This window comes from Lycorma delicatula, chromosome 12 (assembly GCF_047948215.1).
Source record: "Lycorma delicatula isolate Av1 chromosome 12, ASM4794821v1, whole genome shotgun sequence".
Taxonomy (NCBI): domain Eukaryota; kingdom Metazoa; phylum Arthropoda; class Insecta; order Hemiptera; family Fulgoridae; genus Lycorma; species Lycorma delicatula.
In genome coordinates this window covers 48,405,843-48,428,618 of record NC_134466.1, presented here as the reverse complement: position 1 = coordinate 48,428,618, position 22,776 = coordinate 48,405,843, and the positions used below count along the sequence as shown (strand labels likewise).

The 22,776-nt window shown below is 31.3% G+C and overlaps 1 protein-coding gene across 3 annotated transcripts in view; it reads left to right on the top strand.

Annotated features, from left to right (window-relative positions):
• Positions 1 to 22,776, top strand: part of LOC142332874 (uncharacterized) — a 40,016-nt gene that overhangs the window by 15,684 nt on the left and 1,556 nt on the right. For all 3 annotated transcript variants that reach the window (XM_075379560.1, XM_075379561.1, XM_075379559.1), the window contains 3 exons: positions 7,674 to 8,367; positions 14,986 to 15,165; positions 18,286 to 18,573. In XM_075379560.1, coding sequence (XP_075235675.1) covers positions 7,674 to 8,367; positions 14,986 to 15,165; positions 18,286 to 18,573 — 1,162 coding nt within the window. The remainder of the gene's footprint in view (positions 1 to 7,673; positions 8,368 to 14,985; positions 15,166 to 18,285; positions 18,574 to 22,776) is intronic.

The following is a 22,776-nucleotide window of genomic DNA, read 5'->3' as shown; positions in this document are numbered from 1 at the left end:
AAATATTCTAGTTTCAAGAGGGAAATTTTTTTGTCTGTTATTAACAAATTAATATTATTTTCTTTACAATGTTTTACAAAATAATTTTTATAGATATTGTTTCTTATCTTTAAAAACAAAATTATACTTTTTCAATATCATTATTTTATTTTAACAAAAATAATTATTTTACTATCATAATGTTTATAATAATAAATATTTTAATACTGTTTAGTCTCAATTTCACTTTTTTTGCTAAAAATATTCTGTTTCTCTGTAAATTATTTGTACATATATATTTTTTTATTTCGCTGGTTATGTTGTGTTACTTTATTTATTGTTGTTGTTATGTTTTGTTAGGTTTTTTGTGTTGCGTTTTATGATTTGTTGTGTGTCGAATTCATTTTTACCTTTCAGGTAGGTAGAGTTCAGTTCCTTAGTTCTTAGAAAGTCATTCATTCTTGTTCGAGACTTAGCTAGATGTGTTTTGTTTGGAGTTTATGTTAGTTAGTAGTACACCGATGGGAATGTTGCTTGTGGCATTTCCATCAGTGGCATCCTGTCTTAGGCTTGGCTGAAAGATGTCATTGCCGAGGTACTGAAGGTGATTTCCGATAAAGTCCATAAGGGCTAGGTACAGAGGGGTTGGTGTGGCGACCGAAACCATCATATCGAGGGTGTCTTCCCCTATGGATTCAGGATCTACATACATTGGAATTTTTGAACTTTTCAATTTTTTTATTTTTTAACTTATTAAATTATCAAGATTATTATTATTAAAGCATAAAGAAAATAGTAATAAAAAAAAAATTCCATTAATGTTCAAGTATGAAAAGTAATCATAAAGTTTAAAAGCTATTTTCTTGAAAAGTAGAGAATGATATTTTTACATTTGTTTATGATTGTATTATATTTATTAAAAAGAACTGCCAGTTATTCGAAAAATAACAATATTCACTTCTGTTAAGCCTAACAACAGAATTTTTTTTTTCTCCGCTCTACTTGGGATGGATTTGCATTAAAGCTTAGCACGGCCCAAACAGAGTGTTCTTTGACTCTAACGAGCCTCCTCACCCGCCGACTGTATGTCCGGTACGGTAGGTCGGCTCGCCGGTTCGGATCTTTTGAGATTTCTTCTCTTGCCATCCCTCTAACAAACCAGAGTGTGGTAGTGCGGCCCCGACTAAGTCGTTCTCGGCCTCTCCCTGGCTGTCGGGACTCGGTTTTTTAAAATTTTTATTCCTATCCCTTTATCTGTTTCCTCTATTCACCTCCTTATTTTCCATCGTATTTTCTGCCTGGGTTAAAACTATCCATAGAGAGCTTCTTCTTTATCTACCATCAATTTCTATTCATAAACTTATCAAGGCAAGATGATTGCTGTGGGTTTCGTCTTTGTTTACCACCGGCCAACCAGAGAGGGGTAATCCGGACCCGACTATATCGTTCCCGGGTCCATCTCCAGCCGCCGGTTGTCTTTTAATTTTATATTATTTCCTGCAGCCAGCTCTTGCTATCTGATTCTTTCGTATCTAATATTACGGTAATCACGTTCTTTATTTTTCTCCACTCCTGTGCACCACAAGCTTATTACGGTATCTGGGGTAATATTCGTGATTTGTTCTCTTACTCTGATGCCCAACCACTTTTCGCGAACGAAGCGTGTGTGCTGTGGCAAGTCAGGTAACCCAAGTAACACGATTATCAAATTCTCTTTTCTTGAATCTGTTTAAATAATCTCCAAATTCCCCATGGCCAGAGAGAAACTGGAAGATGTAATATCCCACTCCTCGTGACCTCTCTCCAACCATGGGCGCAGTCTGGGTATCAGTCGTTTGGTCCACAAACTATTATGGGCTATATCACACATCGTCTTCCAGACTTGTAATATCATTTCAGCCGCAACTTGGCGATTCATACTATCATATATACGTTTACGCTTCCTTGCCAGAAGATGAATCGGCGAGATCCACGCAAGGATTCCCGCCACGACGGTAGACAACGTTCTGTAAGCAGAAGAGATCTTTAGATTCAATCTTATTTGTAATGAATTCAATCTTCTTATATTCCTCTGTGTATTAAAGCTGTGACAACGCGGGAGTCTCATATAATATAATAGATATCATAGCAGCCGATATCACTTTACGTTTTGATGCTTTGGGATCCCCCCCCTCATTTGTGTTCCGTCAGTCGACCTAGGGAATTTATTGTTTTTTCTTCTTTTATTGTAATTTCTTCAATATGCTTGTTGTATGCTCCTGACTGCTGGAATTAAATCCCTAAGTATTTCGCTTGCTTCGTCATCTCTATTATGTGATCACCACGCTGACACGGATAGTACTAATTTTTCATCTGCCAGTAATCGCTAGATTACGACACCACTCTTCTCAAGGCGTCAACGGTGGATCTACCCTGTATAAATCCGAATTGTGCTTGAGATAAGCCTCCAGTCGCTCTGATTTCTTCTCCCATTCTGTCCGCTATCAACCTCTCATATAATATGCCGACTGTCGGTAGAAGACATATAGGCCGGAGTGCCGGCGCCGTATTCTTTATTTCTTGTTCGGAGATTAACAGTAAAATACCGGTTTTCCATGTTCTGAGGAAGCTGCCCCTCTCCAGCGCTTCGTTAAATACTTCTAGAACTCTCCATGGATATGTCTTAGTCAAATCTTTTAGCAGGACACTTGGCACCCCATCAGGAACCGGACTTTTATTGTGGGGGGGGGGGGTTAAAACAGGAATTGCCCGTTGAAATTCGTCCATGGAAAAAACGTCTTCTATCGAAATCTGGTTTTATCACTTGTTCATCTGCTCTAATAATAAATAGCCTTTCGGTTGCTTGTCGAATCTGTTCTCGTAAGCTTTGAGGGGGGAGGCGTACCGAACCTTTTAATAATAATCCTGTACGCCCGCCCCCGTACATTGTCTTCCAACTCTGATACAAAACGCTTCCATGCCGCTCTTTTGGAAGCTTTGACCGTTGCACTAAATTCTTCGCGGGAATTTTTAAACCGAATTTCAACTCGCGTAATCTCGTCGAACCTGTTCCTTCTAGCTCTTTGTAATTTCCTGCGACCTGCCCACATTGATGCTCTCAGTATCACGATTTCAGGCGTCCATCAATATATGTTCCTTCTCTCCCGTGCTGGTGGTGGTCTTAGTCTAACACATTCTTCAAGCATTCCTTACTATCGTAAGGAATCCATCCGGACTTCTGTCTCTTATTACGTTCATTTTTCCTTCTACTGCCTGAGCAAAGGCGCGTGATTGAATCATCGTAGGCTTCCATCTTTGTCTCCTTCGTTGTACCGTTGACTTAAAAAAAATTCCTAGATGGTCACTTGTAAAATCTTCCTGTAGTATGCGCCACGAAGTTAGCTTCCCAATACTGTTGCTCGAAATGGCCGTAAAGTCGACTACCGAGCCGCTACCGCGACCCACGAATGTTCAGATCCCCGGTGTATTGATAACCTCCATGATAAGTGACATGTTAAGTGCATTTAAAATTGCCGCCAGTTTGTAACCACGTAGCGTGGATCCGGTGCACCAAGTTCGAACGCTTCAGCGTTAAAATCCCCCGTAAGGATTACCGGTTTTCTTTCCGCTCTGATCGTATCTTCCAGCTCGTTTAGAAATTCTACATATCTATCGTCGTCACAATTTTGCGAATATACCCTTTCTTTTTCCTGTTTAGCCTCCGGTAACTATCGTTTAGATAATTCTTCAGAGGATGAATGAGGATGATAAGTATGAGTGTAAATGAAGTATAGTCTTGTACATTCTCAGTTCGACCATTCCTGAGATGTGTGGTTAATTGAAGCCAAACCACCAAAGAACACCGGTATCCACGATCTAAATTCAAATCCGTGTAAAAATAACTGGCTTTACTAGGACTTGAACGCTGGAACTCTTGACTTCCAAATCAGCTGATTTGGGAAGACGCGTTAACCACTAGACCAACCCGGTTGCGAATATACCCGCAATTGATTACGTACACAGACAGTCTCATTACTATAATGACTCTACCGTGTTTAGTATCAAAGGTCGCCCAACGGCTCGACACATTTCCGACCGCAGTGTCCTGCAATTCATTTGTATACCAGTTGTCAGAGGAAATCGACTTGATATCTGGTTTAACAGCCGGTAAAAAATCTGCCGTCTTCCAAGCGAGGTCATGTGCCGTCACCATTTTATTCATGTTGAGTTGAATAAATTTTATTCTTTGTTCGTTTCACATATCCTGCCTCCGATCCGGTATCCTAAGAACAGAACTAATTTTTCCCCCTGTTTTAGCCTCCGGGAATTACCGTTCAGGTATTACTTCAGAGGATGAATGAGGATGATATGTATGAGTGTAGTCTAGTACATCTCAGTTTTTACCGTTCCTGAGATGTGTGGTTAATTGAAACTCAACTACCAAAGAACACCGGTATTCACGATCTAGTACTCAAATCCGTGTAAAAGTAACTCCCTTTACTAGGACTTGAACGTTGGAACTCTCGACTTCCAAATCAGCTGATTTGGGAAGACGCGTTCATCACTAGACCAACCCGGTGGATTAATTCTAACAACAGAACTGTTTTTGTGCAACTCAACACAATACTTTGGTTTGTGATAAGCGGTCTTATTTTGTTGTCATTACCTTTTTTAATAAATTACTGAACCATTTAAAAAGTCTTCCCACCGATCTATTTATTCAAAATACAATTAAAAGATTTTCTTTTAAAGAAATAATTTTGCTTTGTCAATAAATCTTTAAACAATACTAATAAAAAAATTGATAAAACTCGTGAATTTTCTGTATTCCATTCAACATTTACGTAAATTTATGCTCAAATAATTTTCAATAACGTCTTCTGAATTTTGATCTATTTGTAGTTATTTTTTGTAACTGAAATAAATCACTTATTAAACCATCAGATAAATTCTGGGAAAGTGTGATTTTTATCTGTAGATTAGTATATCTACTCACTCCTGATGTGATCTACATAATGCATAATTATGTATCGATCAGAATAAAAGATTTATTTATTTGTCACAAGAAAACGGAATATCATACCAAATATAAAATATAGTTAATACACATAATCACAGATAAAAGATAAGTTAACTGTTAATTGTTACTTATATTAAGTATTGAAACATGAAATTGAAAGTCAAACTTTTCCTCTTTAAAATGATTTTTTTTGCAGTCTCTCTAAAGATTATTTTTTTTTATTGTCTTCTTCAAACTTCTTAATGAAATCATTTATTTAAAATTCGCAATTATAAAAATAACAAAGAAAACCTTTTTTGTGTAAAATTTTCTCCCCTTTTGGCTTTTGATACTAGTTTTTACACATTTATTTTATTTTTTAAAGATATTTGAGTAAAACAAACCAAAATTTTACTATTTTACTTTGGTGAAAATTTTGCCTGATTTATTTATTTACTTATGTATATTTATTTACATACACATAATTAAAACCTCATTGACTCATTTATCACTAATTCTCCTTTTCCTGGAATTATTCTAAAGTTGGTATCAAAGAAAATATAGTAACGATTATTTTGAAAGGGTTCCACGACTGGATACTTTTATGAAGAGATTTTTTTCGCTTGCTCATAAAGGAGTGAAAATGGTTATGGAAAACCTCTCATTATTAGTTTTATATAATCGACGGCTAAGAAGCAGAAATTCGGCAGAATTATTGAGAAGGTATTAAAAAAGTGATGATCTATAGATTACTCAACAAACATGTCACCTGAAGGCCATATAGAGTTATGTTTCTCAACCTTCTTAAGCAATAGGACTGGTAAAATGTCTCAAATATTCTATGAACCACTGTTAAGTAGGCCTCATTCTTCTACCTAAATGGGCATTTCCAGCAATTGGGACATACTATGTCATTTATTAACATAATAATTCTAAAATCATGTTTTCAATATATATGAAAAATAATTAATTAAATGGAAATAAACTGTTTAAAGTAATGCATCATTGAACAATGATTTTGTCTTTATTAAACAAGTAAGTTATGATATAATTATGTTATTTACTTTTAATAAGATGTACTTGTTGGCACTTACAAACTTCCTGGTTATCAATGCTCAATATTGGTCAACATCAGTCAAAGATTTACACTTACATTAAAGTGATTTATTTAATTTTTTGTTTTATTTGAAGGAATGTTGAAAATCCTTCTTACAAAGATAGGTTGTTGAAAACTAGATGATGATTTTCAACCCTTCTTTAGATAATTTAGTAAATTCTCCTCGCATTGAAGTGAGATACAAAATCAGGCCAAACCAAGATCACAGAATTGCATTTTAGGTCCACTGCGACTTGATAGCTCAATCAACTATTCTCTTTACAACAGAAAAACTTTGTTCTTGTGAATGTAAGCCAGAAATAAATTATGAACCTGCAGAAATTTATCATAAAAGTAATTCTAAAAACATGTTTCAAGTTATTATTTGTTTGTCTGGGTGATTTTCAATTTAATTTAAGTCTGCTTGTGGATCATCTGTCCCATAATCACAGAATAGCTGAGAAACGCTGACATAGAAGAAATCAATGTCATAAAATATAAAAGTCCTTTATTTTTATTGGCTCAAATAAAACTTTGTATAGATCATATTAGGATGGGTAGATGTGTTACAACATGAATAAAAATATCTACTGCCACAGCATTTTACTGGATGGATTAAGGGAAAACATGATAAAACCCTGATCAAAGCAGCATTATAGAATACACAATTAAAAGATAAAATTTGATTAAAGTCCTTATTAGTTATTTAAAATATAAACACCTGAAATAATGTTACGGTAAGTGTGTGGAAATATTGAATGTAAAAAATAATTACAAATTAATTCATAATTCAAAAGGCTTATTGAAAATTATTTGAGCACACATTTTTGCACATGTTGAATAGATATAAAAAACTCAGTTTTTTTAATAAGAATTTTAAAATAAATTGGCGGAAAACTTTTTTAATCGGTTCAGTCATTTTTTAAAAGTCGCAACAGAGTTAAAATAAGATTCTTGTCGTAAGCCTAAGCATGTCATTGTGTTATATGAAAACAGTTCTGTTTTCTAATTTGAAAAAGGTGGATATTGCTACATTTTAGAGAGGTCTTTTTAATAAAGATTACAAATTCATAAATGTAAATACAAGGATAAGTTAACGTTTTTAATTTTCTAAATATGTATTCATGATTTATACTTATGGGGTCACCAAACAATGAGTTAATGATCTGTTTTTGTATTGTGAAAACTTATTTGACATTTTGTAGTGTACCAACACACGATATTATAATTCAGACAAGAATGTATGATATGTAAGAATAACAATTATTTAATACGAGTAATATTAATAAGCTTAATGTTTTATTAAGACACTTCAAAGAAAAAAAGAAAGATTTCATTTTGTGCAAATAAAATCAATTTGATTATCCCAAGAGAACTTTCCATTTACTAAAATATGCCAAAATTTCACTTTATGGTTAACAGAGAACTTATCATTAACATTATTATAAAAATTATTGTGCACTGTGTGGCTAATAATAATTGCTTCACAATAATTTTAAATAAATAAAATTTGTATTGGTTTGGCCAGTCTGATGTAACTACTACCAATGCTACATTCAATAGAATATTATCAATTAATTAACTAGAAATGGTTTTTGATCACATAATTTTTTTTTACAGCCGTGCCACTTATTATTTTTTGATAGATGTTTTTATCAGCATAGTGCAAGAAGCTAAAAACAGTGCAACAGGAAACACAGAATGGCCAACTATTGAAATAACAAAATTTATAGGTAAATTGCTCTCAAATGCTTGGAGTAACATGGAAATTGGCTTATTATTTAAATATGGTTATGATATCGCATGTTTGATGAAAACTGGTAGATATAACATAATTAATCATATTTCTGCAATCGGAAAAAGATTTAATATTAAAGATACTGATGAATTGGGATTTAAAACATATTACAGTATTTATAAAACTGAATTAAAAAAATTTAAACTAGAACATATAAAAAAGTTTATTTTTGATGCAATTTTAACAAAAGATATTAAAAATGTACATTACTCACTTTTTGCTGTATGTACTACCTTTTTTTATGGTAGATTATGGAAAGGATCCAATTTATCAGCGACTGAATTCAAATATATATACAATGGTATTTTGCCACTATATTTTCATTGCAATGTTAATACACGTGCTGATACAGATAATTTAATACATAATCTAACTGGTCGTTTAATTCAAATTAATATAGAAATGAAAAATCTTAAGACTTTTGTCGATAAAGCTATTGAGTTGAAATTAAACACAAATGATATCTCTAATTTTATTTATATAATTCCATCTGGAGATCGGCTGGAAATTGAAAAGGTATGATTTCAAAATATATTTTTACAGTAATTTATTGTATTTCAAATACAGCATAACCTTCTACCTTGTATTTCCTTATGAAACACATACAGTTAAATCTGTTTCAATTAAAAACTAGTTAATTTTTTCTTTTAAATTTATTGGTACAGATATTTTTATACGAGCATAATAATCTGTTTATTCACTGACCAACCATTCAGGTATAACAGAAAGTGTCGTATAAAAGAAAGAGTAATAAGCCAAAAAACAAAATCAACTTAAGTCAACATCAATTTTACGCTCAAGGAACTCATAAAAAGATTAAAAAGGGTTCATAACAATCCAGTCAAATAACTTTAGTTTAAATATTTTCAAAGGAGCTTTCTTCACTTGCTTAGGAAGGGTATTAAGAAATCTAACACCTCTTACAGACCAGCTATGCTTTAAATTAGTACGGCTATAAGGAACATTAATGTCATGTTTATTTCTCATGTTATACCTATATACATTTAATTTCTGATCAATATTTCTCAAACTACATTTAACCTCCAACAAACTATAATAAATATAAAGATTGCAATCAGTTAAAATCTTTAGTTTTACAATGTCTTAGTGTCCATTAGGTGGTTTATTGATAATAATTTTCAGTGCCTCTTCTGAGTTTCATTTGATGCAATAAACTCTCCAGAGTTTATTGCATCAAATGAAACATGTGATTTCCAAGTAAGTGAGATCCAAATGAAAGCCCAGAAATTAACACCATCACCATCATCATTCAATTTTCTTCAGACCAAACATCATCACTTGGGTTTTGTTTTCATGTAATGTAAACCCATTGGAGAAAAATTATTTCTTAGCCCTTAATAGGATCTGTGCCTGCTTTCCCCCAAATTCACTTAAATAATAATGACCAACAATGAGAGCAGTATCATCAGCATACAAAACTGGAGAAGAATTGAGACCCAGAGACAGATCATTAATCATGATCAAAAACATAATGAAGTGATTATTAATGTTAAAAAAGGAGGACCTGGATAACCTCATAACCGCTCCGTTGTCATCAGCTTCACTTACTGGCTCCCAGTCAAACTCATGAATTACCCTTCCATCCAATCTGAATCCTTGAATAACCAATATTCTATAATTATCATTAACATAACCTTCGCACTCAGAAAAAAGCATGTTAATGTGACCAGTTCTATAGCGATTGAACCCATTAGAACTAATCTGAATTTCATTAACTTTATCCAATTACTTAAAGAACCTTGTCATTCTTTCTTACATTACTTGGTATTTAGAACTGGTTCTCTGATGCATTATTCTGATTGACGATTTTACAAACATCTCTAATTTATTTAAGACACCTAATATTGAAAATGCTATGGAAAGAGTGGATCTTCTTTACAAAAAGATTTACTTATAAAACAATATAATTTTACTGAATTTCTATAATTGTTCAATCTTTACATATGTGGTCGTTTATTAAGAGCTAATAATTGCAATTTTTACTTGTCGAGGAGTGTAATTTGGCGCTCAATAATTAGTCGTCTACCATACCGTACCATTGCAATTGGTTTGTTATTTATAATTCTGATCTATATTCTACAGATTTATTTTCAAAAAATATTTTGCAGCATGAATGATTTATTTTGAATTGTTACCTAACATTATTTATTTTATTATTATAATTTAATTATATCAATGGGATTTTTCCCATATATTTGGAAATAAATAAATAAATGGAACATGGAATACATTAAATTTTGTGAAATATTAAAAAATTGGGGTAGTTTTCACTATTTTTAATTTTTGATTTTTACTTTCCTGGTAAATATAAATAGTTATAATAGCTATATTAAAGGGGAAAGTAATCAAAGTTGTGATGTCAAATTTTTTTTAAAAACTTTACGTTTCAGCATCCAACTAGTTAATCTAGATCAAAAAAGCATGTGTGTTGTACTGCTTTTGGCATTATATCTCAGGATTGAACTAACTAATTTGCAAATTAGGCTCAAATATTTCTATAAGTGAGACATGGATAATGGGGATGGGGATATCACGAAAAAAACCAGATTTTGATTTTCTTCAGAGGCATTTTAGAGAAAATTATATATATTAAAATAAATTTGTTACCTATAATGCATATATATAAATAATCCCAAATTTGTTTTCCAAAAAATCAACCCCACCCATCTTAAATTTGAAATATTTATTTTTTGTTCTTTTGCTCTATCTCCCTTTCATTTAAATAAGTTTTTTAACTTTAAATGTTTATACTTCATATATAGAGCTATGAAGTAATGTCTACATTCTTTTTAACTTTTAGACCCCCAGACCTAAAATGCAGAAAACGTTTTTGAAAATTTTCTTTTTCTTATTTTAGCCTTTATTAAAGAGGGTATTAGATTTAGAGAAAACTTTGCAAATTTGTTTAGCTTAACAAATATTAGTAATTTCAAAAAAGGTTTTCTTAAAATCTATTCCCCCCCTGAAAAATTTATATTCTGTTTTTGCGTCTAACTCTTTTAATTTATATTTTGTTTTTTTGTTCTAACTCTTTTAATTTCTATAATTAATAGTTGGAAAAGTCATGCAATACTTTACCAACTTTTTTGTATAGTGTTTGTAGAAAATTGAGCTTTATTTGATGAAATTTCCTATAAAGTTATTTAAAATTTCAAAATGTTTAAGTCAAACAGATTTAGGGGTGAGGATATTGAATATTATTTCTAAACAATTTTAGCGTTGCACCTTGAAAACCCGTTCACCAAAAAAGTTAAAATTTAGCACAAATATATATTTTATTCTGATTGGCAAATGACAATATATTATAAGATAAATTATAAATATAAAACAGATTATAAGATAAAAACTAGATGTAATTAAAGTTCATATCAATCACTTAAAATATAAAGTAATGAAATAGTGTTAAAGTAAATACATGAAGGTACACATTAAGTACAAAAATATATATAAAATAATTCAAATAATATTTTAAAACTTCAATAAAAATAAAAACTTTTAATTCTATTTTTAATAAACCGGTAGGTAGATTTTTCAAATGGTTTGGCAATTTATTAAAAATGACAAAAAAACATAATAAGGCCTTTTCTTGTAAGCCAGAAAATTGTTTTGAGTTATATGAAAACAGTTCCGTTGTCTGGTTTGGTAAAGGTGAATAAAGGTATTTTTTTAAATAAGTGATCATTCTTTTCACCAAAGACTGCATGTTCATAGATATAAACATAAGGATAAGTTAACATATTTAATTTTCTTAATATTGATCTATGCAATTCATACTTATGGGCATCAGTTAATGATCTGGCAGCCAGCCCATATTTGGATTTTAAAAACTCATTTTGAGTTTATGAGGGAGTTTCAAAAGTTAACATTTTAATTTATATGAGCGTAGTAGGCATAATAAATATGTAACAAACAAATCTATTCAGTGTAATACTGACTCTGAAATGGTTCAATAGTATGGTTGTTTGACATACTCAAAAAGGGATAATTAAATTCCTTTATCTACGGGTCAATCCATTTGAAGAGTCCCAAAAAAACATAAGCTGGTTGCTTAATAAATTAAAAAAAAAATTGAAATTTACCCACTTCTTTCCTACATATCTGAGAACCTTAAATTTTTTATTTAACCAATTTACCTGTGGTGGCCATTTTTGTTACGGTGTGGACACCTATTTTTGTGATTTTTAAGGGTTTACGGAAAAAATCATAAATAAAAAACTATTGGTCCTGGAAGGAGAAACAAAAAGCAATTTAATAATATTTTTCAAGGTAAAAGATTGGTCTAGTGGTTTATTTGCCTATCTCTCTTTTTTCTATGAGAAAATAACAATAAAGTTGAACATGAAAGAGGGTGAAATTTCACTTTTGGTAATTTTTTTCAAGAGGCAGGAATGGCATTCACAGTTTGAATTATTTTTTTATAATTAGGTAAATGTTAGAAGTTTTACCATAAATAATATTAATGGTGACATATTTACCCCTAAATTTTGATGGATTTTTGAAAACTAATTTTTTTTTTAAATTCAAATTTTGGCTTCAAATAACTCTGATGGGACTGTTGATCACAGCTGTTGGTTAATCACAGTAAATAATAAACTTTCATTGCTACAGAAACAGGAAATTTCATTGAAGAATAATTAAAATTTTGCTACAATTTATTTTTTCTTCAATAGTGTTTATAAAAATAAAAATGAATTCTTGAAAAAAAATGTAGGCTTCTCATTGAAATTCAGTTTCAGTCAGTTTGGGTAAGTTTTACAAGCATTTTTGAATCAAAATTGTATTAGGTTACTGGTATTGGTTAAGTTATTAAATACTTTTAATGACCAATTATTAATAATTAGAAAAAAACTATTTTAAGAATATTGAAAACGTCAACTTCAAAGGGGCTAAATATAAAAAATGTAAAGTGCAAAAAAGACAAGACTGTCTGACAGTCACCTCAGATTGTCGTGGCAGCCATGACAATCTGAGGTGACTGTGTTTTGCTTAACGGCGAGGACCAGTTGCCTTAGGGGTGTTTAAAGAAAAAAAAAGAAAAACAAATAGTGTCAAGGCAAAGATCACATCAATACATAACAGATGAAACACTTAGAAGTTGTGACTGTTGTTAAAAAGGTTATATGAGGTAGCTGTCAAGCAAGGGGGTCAATGAAACCCAAATTTTTTTACAATTTTTTTTATTCACTTAAAAAAAAGAATTTATTAAGAATTTTGACTTTTTCCCCTTTGATTATATTTTTAATACTGTACAAATTTTAAGGTAAAATGTCATTATCAAGAGGGTTAAATCAGACCCAAATTTTAATTATAATATTCACAATTTTTATTTTCATTCAAATCAGACCCAAATTTTAATTATAATATTCAAAATTTTTATTTTCATTTATTTAATAAAATTATTGATTTTGATTAATATTAATAAATTAATTATTAGGCTCAAAAGTATCCATTACAACCTTCCAATAGACTTGCTAATCCACGAGTGGATGTTGCTTTCTAAAACTTTACATCACTTTTTTTTGGAAGCTGATGTGTAATGTCCCCTTGTCTGGACAATATGGTACTGAGAAGGACTGTGTTGGTCCTTATCAACAGTAAGTATGGTTGGAGGAAGTTCAGTATTTCTCTTTAATCATTCATGATCTAATCTATATCTGAGAAGTAAGCAACTGTTCTCTTAAAAAATTTGCATTGTATACTAGTATCTTTTTTTAACAATTATATACATTTGTACTTGCAAATGTATATACAGATATATGGATCTGTATGTGTGTGTGTGTGTGTGTGTGTGTGTGTTTGTGCATACAATTATACTGAACCCATAGAGTTATGCTTCTCCGCATCCTTCTTGAAATGTTGAAAAACATCTCCAAAGTTATGGTTCTAAAGACTTTCTTAGCATTGTTAAGTAACTCTTCAATTGCTTCACAATGATGTTGAGACACATAGGACTTATAATTCCCGATAATGAATTGTCAGGGCTTTATAGAGGCCAATAAATGAGTATAATGATGTTTGTGAACCGCAGTCAATTGAGTAATCTGGAAATTGTTCATTTAGGAAATTTTGCATTCAAAGAGCAAAATGAGTTGGAACCTTGAATTGCTGTATCCAGATGAATCCTCCACAGACACCCTTCTCTTGAAGTTGAGGTGTTAACCATCTTTCTAACATTTGTAAATAAGAATTACTATTTATGTACTTTAGAATATATGTTCCGAATAAGTACTGTAATGTCATCCTGGCCCATAACATGTCATGAGATGAATTCCTTGTCAAGTTTAGAATTCCACACTCCTGACTCATAACAGCACATAACAACACTCTTGTGTGGGACAATGCATTTGAAAATTATACTAATAAACCGCGGCAGGCTGTAACACACTTCCATATCTTTATCTGAAATTCATTCATAAAAGTTGATCTTTTTTTGTTCACTAAGGCCTGTCTTTAACACTATCGTTACTAAATGCCCTTTTCTCCTGATCAAGTATTTTTGATTTACAAGGCAGGTCCTTGTTAAAGCATCCATGAAATGGATTCATTATTTGCCCATACATCAATCTAAACAAATATCACTGATTACTCTTTAGGTCTATAAATGTATTCCATTCACTCACATCAGCCATCGATTTGCAACAGAAGCGAAAGAGTGAGTAAGTGTTCTATGTGACCTTCAGAGGAGGGATACCAACTTCAGTAAAAAAATTATTTTCTAAAAATCCTTTCATTCATAATTTTTAATATCTTTAGTATGTTTTTCCTCCATTTTTTTCTCTATTCATAATTTTAATAATATATATGAAAGGGTAAGAGTTGCTGTCAATAAAAAAAATGATTTTCATAAGTTTTGAAGCCAATGAAAAAAAATGCTTAGTTATAAAATTCTACTTGTCTTGATATGTTTAGTTAAGGTCATCTTGACTGTTTATTTTAAAATCCTTGATTATCTTATTTTTGACCAAATGTTTTATTTTGTTTAAAATAAACCCAAGAGAACACGTTGGTAATTCGACTAGTAAGTACTAAAAATCTCCTTGTATTGTATCTGTGTTTGTATAATTTTTTTTTTTTAATTTACTATCAAAATTATTTTTCATTTCTTTTTTTTAGGTAATCGCTATTTTAGAGTGGTACAGTGAAATGCAACCAATGTTTAAAATATTTGGAAAAGATGTTTGGGAAACTCTTCGTGATTGCCACAATCTTGATTTGAAGTGTTATAATTTCATTGATAATTTCAATCCTAATAATAATTTTTTAATTTATTATGGATTTATTTATTGTTCAAAAGTAAGCATTATTTTTTATACCATGTTACTGTGAAATTTCTCAATAACTGGTCATTATATGAATATCTGGCCAGAAGAAGGATTCTTGCACATGTCTGTCTCTACTTGCCTCCACTAGCTAACAAACTAAACTACTGAAATTCTGATAGCTCCCATTTCCTTTTAAATCATCTGTAATTTTAGTCTATTGATCTCTTTATTTTGCATCTGCTATCAATCCTTCTAGCACTGTTTAAATCAGTCCTTCTTCTGTGATATGTCCCAGCCAGTTATCGGTACTATTGTAATTGTGGCAGCTCATGTGTAGGCAGTATGTAACTGCAGCACTCCCTATTTCCACTTGATATTATCGATAACATTTAATATTATAAATCCTTTTTTCTTTAATTCCTTCTTTATACATGTACAATATATAATCTTTAAGCTTAATGTCAGTAGCCATCCCCCAGTTTATGAAACGATACAGAAATTTTTGTATGCAACTGTGTACTTCACAGTTCCAGCAGTATGATGTTTGGCTGTTGTGCACATGCCCACATAGGAAGCTGCACATGAGGCTGCGAGGGAGAGAGAGCACTGTTGCTCCTGCAGTGCTGACCCACTTGCATATCAATTAAGTAAAACAGAAGGCTAGTCTTTTAAAAATTCAATAGACAGAACTTCAGAAACTTAAAATCAAGTTCAGTGAAAAATATGTTGAGAGCAAACAAGCACCTTTTAAAAAATTTGAAGAATTTAAAACATGCTCCTGGAAACCACAGAGGAGATATCTAAAGAATTACAGCCATTTAGAAGTAACCTAAACTGGTTGTCCAATGAAACTGCTCAGCTTACAGAGGAACAAAGAAGAATGAAAGACACCAGCAATAAAAATTTGCAATTTGATTTTTTAAATAATAAATAATTGTAATTACTGAATTTATTAAATAAATACTCAAAAAATTACGGTGTTAATTAGTCAAGGTTAGCGAGCGAAGCGAGCGTAGGTTAAGTTTGGTTAAATTATATTAATAAAATAAATATTTATTTATTTATGTTAAACTCTATATCGGCCCATTTTCCACCGATATCTGATTGACTACTTTGTTTTTAAATAAAACTGTAGTTGCGGTGGTGTTAATATGTAAGTACTGAACAAATTTATTCTAATAATTGAACTACAAGAATATTTGTTATCAAATAAAAATTAAAGGTTTAAATTCTGTTTTTATGTATTTGAGCTAAAGAAGAGCTCTTTATAAATTAATGTTTAATTCTATATTGTCTAATAATTTTATTGTGACATTTTCTAAAAACATATTTTTTATCATCTGTGGTTAATAAAATTTTATTTATTTCTGTTGCACACAGTAAGTTTATTCCATCCTTTAAAGGCATATTTCTGTCATAAAAATAATAAAAAGAATTGGTATGAAATAGATCTGGAAGTAATAGATCTTTGTTTTTGAGTTGTGATTAACAAAAGACTTCACCCAAATTTTTGTTCTGAAGTTCAAATAATGTTATATTACTACAAGGATCATTGAGAAAGTTCTCTGTCTGACAAAGAAAACATAATTTTTTTTACAACTTAGTTACTTTACAGTTCAATACATTTAGACCAACAACTTTCCAAATTTTTAATACAATTATAATAATATGACTTTTGCAATATGTAAAATTAGCGGTTATCTCAACTTTGATCGCATCATTTGAAGTGAATCTTCATCCAGCAAACTATTTTTTCAGGATTAGGAAAACAAATTAATCAGTGGGAGTCAAATCCGATGAAGATAGCACTTCATTGTAGGCCGAATTGTAGGCGGTGGTGTTATGCAGTAATAATCTGAGATGTGCTTGCAGGAAAATTATAGCGATGAAAGAGTACTCTCTTTTTGGCCAGATGTGAATCTTTAGCCTGAATAGCATCCTTCAATCAAACCAGTAGTGAAGCATAATACTCCCTGCTGATGGTTCTTTTTCCATCATCACTCCATGAGAATTCCATAAAACTGTAGCTATGACTTTTCCTGCAGATGGAACCATTCTTGGTTTCTATTCTGCACTTTCACCTTCTCTCCTTCCCATTGATTGGACTGTTATTTGTGCTCTCTGGCATGTAATGGTGAATTCATGTACTGTTTTCATCTACTGTTAAAAAATATTGAAGAAACTCAGAGTAATTGTGTTTAAAAAATGTAAACTCCTCGAGAAGTGTTCAGTCAAACACTTTTTTTGTCAACTGTTAACAAATGCAGCACCCATAGAGTAAAAAGCTTTTTTTCATATCCAAAGTACTGTATAACACATAGCAAAGATGATTTTATGAGATATTTGTTGCGCCATCAAACTTACATTTCTTCAGTCAGTGATCATTTAATAGAATTGTGAATTTTTGTGACAATTTCATAAGTCATAGCAGTTAATGGGTGTTGCAAGCGTTCTTCATTTTAAATCTATGTACAATCATGTTTAAATTCAGTAGTCCATTTTTTAATATTAGAAATGAAGGGGAAAAGTCCTTTAATCTGGAATCTAACTCTTTTTGTATGTTCATCCATCATTTTGTTTTAAAAGGATTAAACCTTTTAAACAAATACTTTATAACAGCTCAAACTTCACTTTTATATATTTCTTAGAGAATGTCAATGTTTGCTTTTCTTGATCCCCACAACCAAGCAACTAAATGTTGCTCACTCCTGAAACTTTGTAACACACCATCTAAAGGATCCTACTTATACATCATAATCATTTGGTCATATCTGTGTCAACTAAAAACTTTACCAACAATCTTGGTAAAATTCTGTGTATATAAATTACTAAGCAAAATTACTAGTTTTTTATGTAATATTACATGAAAAATTGGAATTTTTAAGTTTGGTGTATTTCAACATGTTCTAATTTTTTGTTGTAATTCCATTCTAATCTATTGAATATAGTTTCTATTTAATTTTGAAGGTGAATCATTAACTTTTTAATATTTTTTAAAAAGTGTTAGCATAATGCTGATCAATGAAGAGAGGACGACACTAATTATTATTAATTATTTGGTAAAGATATCTTATATTTATATGTTAGCTTGTTTCTCTGTTATATTGCTAGATTTAACCACATAATTATTTTAAATATATCTGCATTTCAGGTGGAACATACAAATTATTTGAAATGTGCAGTGGATGCTGGTACGAAGTTTGTGGAAAAGGTTGGAGATGAAATTAGTGTAAATTTTGGAAAAGTTATACAGATGATCAAAGATAAAAATATCTATTCAAACAAATGGAGTAATGAAGTGTTGGTAAATATACTACAAAAAGGGTTAACTGGCCATAGCAAAGAAGTACTAATGGTTGCATCCATTTTGGAGCATTTGACTATTGAAAAATTTGAAGAAAAATTCACTGGTACTCAACCAAAGAATCTTTCCATTGATGTAAATATGCTTTATTATCTTTTTACTACCTCCTGTTATGTGGCTATTTGAAGATCACTTTGAAAGCACAGAATTGTCTGTAAAGTTTTAATCCAGGATCTATAAATAACACAGAAAACAGAAACAAATATAGCTGTTATGTTCAATTTTAATAATTTGTTATTCATATATTTATGTTAGTATATATATATATATATATATATATATATATTAGTGTGGTCCCTATTAATTTCCAGAACAGCGTGCAATATTTTAGGTTAGGAAGATAATGCTATTTTATGTTATGAAGAGCAACTGTGAGATATCCTACAAGGGTGTCTTGAGAACTGGATTTTGGTTTTCTATTCAGACCAGGCAACTCCCTAGCCATTCAGAATTTTCAAAGAATTAGAAAAAAACATTATTCTGAAATAATTATTGTATTGAATTTGCCTTAAAACCCGTAAGGCTTTGTCATGCAGAAAACAAAATTATTTCAAATTAGTGATTTGTAAAAAGATAATCATGATTTCTTCCAATATTATGTGTCTGAAATATTCATCACTCCCACGAAATATATTTTTGCAGGAGGATTTGCCTTCCTGCTTCTTGAGGTAAATCCTCCTTTTTGATAATAATCTGTATCAGTCTGTTCGTGATGAAATGAAGTGAATTCTGATCCGATCTGTTCCTTACTGATTTTCTGGTAATATTATAATTTTCATTCAGAACATCAATACCCTAACATTTTGTTAGTTTAATTCTAGATTATCAATATTAGAAATTTTTTCTTGGTGGAAAATAAATGAATCATCTTCATACGAATTTTTGAGATAATCATAAATTTTATTTAGTTGAACTTATTTCTTAGGTTTGGGAACAACATAAAAGGTCTTAAACCAATAAATCTGTTCTAACCTGTTAATTTTTTTTAATTTCTGAAACTAGGCGAATTACTTCAACAACACTTTTCCACTTCTATTTTCAATAATCGGTATGTTCTCTTGCAAAGGTTTTTCTGGGTCTTTCATTAGATTCAATCTTGCAGTTTTCATAATCCTTTTTTAGATTATTAGTAACTTACCGGCTAAATTTCCTTCAGGCTCTAAATAATTCAGAAGTAAAGAATCTGACGTAGACACCACAAGACTTCCTTGTACGCCTATTAAATTACATATACACATGTTTTGCTGCACTTTATTTAAACTTATTTCATTTGAAAGTGAGATTCGATCCTCCAGTTCTTTAATGAAGTGGATAGTTACGCAATTGCTGAAATATTAGTTTGTTATATTAACATCAAATATTTATGCAATTATTAATTCAACAATCTTACATGAATTATTAGGATAAAAGTATCAGATTTCTGGTGTGTTGTATAAATAAAAGTTAATAATAATTAAACTATTCTATTTAGTGAACTCCTTGGTTACAAATGTTAATTTTGACCTTACGATGTAAAATATTCAGTTTTTATTATTGGATTATTTGGTGAATAATTAAAAATGTAAAAGAAACAATCACACAGGATAAAGAAAGATAACATGAAGAAATACATATTAAAAAAACAAAAAGAAATGAATATGAAGAAGAAAATGTTAAGAACAAGGAAAGAATAAAAAAATTAAGGGAAGATGATAAATATAAAGAGGAAGAAAATGTTAAAACCAAAGAAAGAATAAAAAGATTAAGAGAAGATGATTAATATTTAAATTGCAATCAAAAGGAGAGGTGCACAACTAGATGTTACAACAGTCCTAGATTCAAAATTTCAACATCCTATGCCTAATCGTTTTTGAGTTCCGTGAGTTACATACATAGACACTTCACACCGGAACTAGTGAAAATGGATTCAGGGATGGTCAAAATGGATATCTCCGTTGAAATCTGAAATTTTTGTGATACAATACTTTCTTTACTTCGTACAATGAAGTAAAAAAGGATGTGTAGAAAAGTGATTTGTGGTGAATCACTTGGCCAAATTAATCAAGATATTAATTTTGATTCTGGTATTGCTTTACATGTATATATAAAATAATATTTAAACTACCAAATGGTAAGTTAAACTTACCATATTAATTCCAAGAACTGATTTTCACGTGATCCAGCACTGATATTTAATTTTATAATAACATTAAAATCATTTTTTTTTATATTTGAATTTAGAAATTGTCAAAATTGTTACTGTTATATCAATTTTGAATTTTGTTATGGATGAATATACGAATTATGCTGTCTGAATTGGAATATATATAATTTTTATATACTGTATAGGCTCATATATAAATATGTATTATTTTTATTTGTGTATATAAAATTTATTTCTATGCATTTACATGAATTTATTAAATGTATATGTTTAAGGAATATTTATATATATCTGATAATAGACCATGAAAAAATTAACTTATCTAATGGCTTTCAATCCTAGTCTTCTTCAGAGTATTCCCCTTTTGACTCCACACTTTTGCAAGCCATCCATTACTTTCTTTTCCTGTTTAGCCTCCGCTAACTACCGTTTAGATAATTCTTCAGAGGATGAATGAGGATGACATGTATGAGTGTAAATGAAGTGTAGTCTTGTACATTCTCAGTTTGACCATTCCTGAGATGTGTGGTTAATTGAAACCCAACCACCAAAGAACACTGGTATCCACTATCTAGTATTCAAATCCGTGTAAAAATAACTGGCTTTACTAGGACTTGAACGCTGTAACTCTCGACTTCCAAATCAGCTGATTTGGGAAGACGCGTTAACCACTAGACCACCCCGGTGGGTTAAACCATCCATTACTGGAAATATTTTTCATAACACTTTCTTGAAACATTTTCCAGCTGTGATATCACCTTTATGAGATTGTGACAATTAAATTGAGACCATTCAGCATTATCTTCAGCTTGAGAAATAACAAAAAAATTAGAGAAACCTGGTGAACCAGATGAATTCCTTAAGTGATCAAGAAATCCCTAAACTGGATGTGTCAAGCTAGTGTTATAATGCAACTGTAATTTAAAAAAATTAAAACAATTCACTACTCTACGATTTCTGACCAATGATATAGGTCAGAAATTTGGGTTTTGAATAACAGATTAAAATAAAGAAATGCTACAGGAATTATGTACCGTTGGAAATGCTGTCAGGTGATATTAGTACGAGGGATATCTCTAAAGTAAAGACCGCTGGGAGATTTCTCTCCTTAAGTTTGGCGAACCTGTGTCGTTCATAGCCACGCTAGTAATGTACACACTGCATTGTTGTCTGTAAGTTGTAATATCTTTTATTACGTGTGAGTTATTACGTCATAAAATGAATAGGAAAATCGATGTTGCCCCGACTGTGAAAGACGTGGAGTTATACGTTTTTTAAAACATCGGCTAAAATTCATAGGCAGCTGGTTGCTGTGTACAGTGATAATGTAATGAATGAAAGAAACGTCCGAAAATGGTGTGAAAGGTTTAGAACTAATTTGCACGATGAGGAACGTTTGGGGAGGCTCTCGATAATCACCGAGGACTTGATGAAACGTCTCGATGATGAAATCGGAAAAGATCGTCGCTCAACGATTTCTAACACGACCCTTCTTTTTCCTGTTGTTTCAAGAGTTGTTATTGGTCGCATTGTTCGTGATCATTTCGATATCAGAAAGGTTTGTGCACGTCGGATGCCGTAGGTCTTAACAGAACCTCACAAAAAAATCTTAATTGAATCTGCTTTGGAATTTTAGATGCGCTGCACAGAAAAAGATGATGAGTTCCTTACTTAATTCGATTGACTGACGATGAAACATGGATTTCGTATTACACGCCAGAGAGAAAACGGCAGTCAACTGAATGGCGTCATTCTCGATCATCAACCAGACAGACAAAGGTCAAGCCACATCCATTTGGATACAAACTGATGGTCGCAGTCTTTTGGGATCGGTTTGGCATACTGCTGATCGATTCAATGACATGTGGAACGACTATAAATGCAGAAGCCTACTGCGAAACTTCCGACAAGTGATTTACTGAGAACATTTGGATGGGAACACACCCGCCATGTAGTTCGGACTTAGCTCCTTCTAATTACCATTTGTTTCGGAAATTGAAAAAACGTTTTAGTGGTAAGCAATTCGGGAGTTACAATGAACTTAAAAATGCTGTTAATCAGTGGCTAAATTCCTGTCACGATTATATAGAGAAGTAGTATAAGGTATATAGTTTAAAAGAAGTAAAAAATATTTA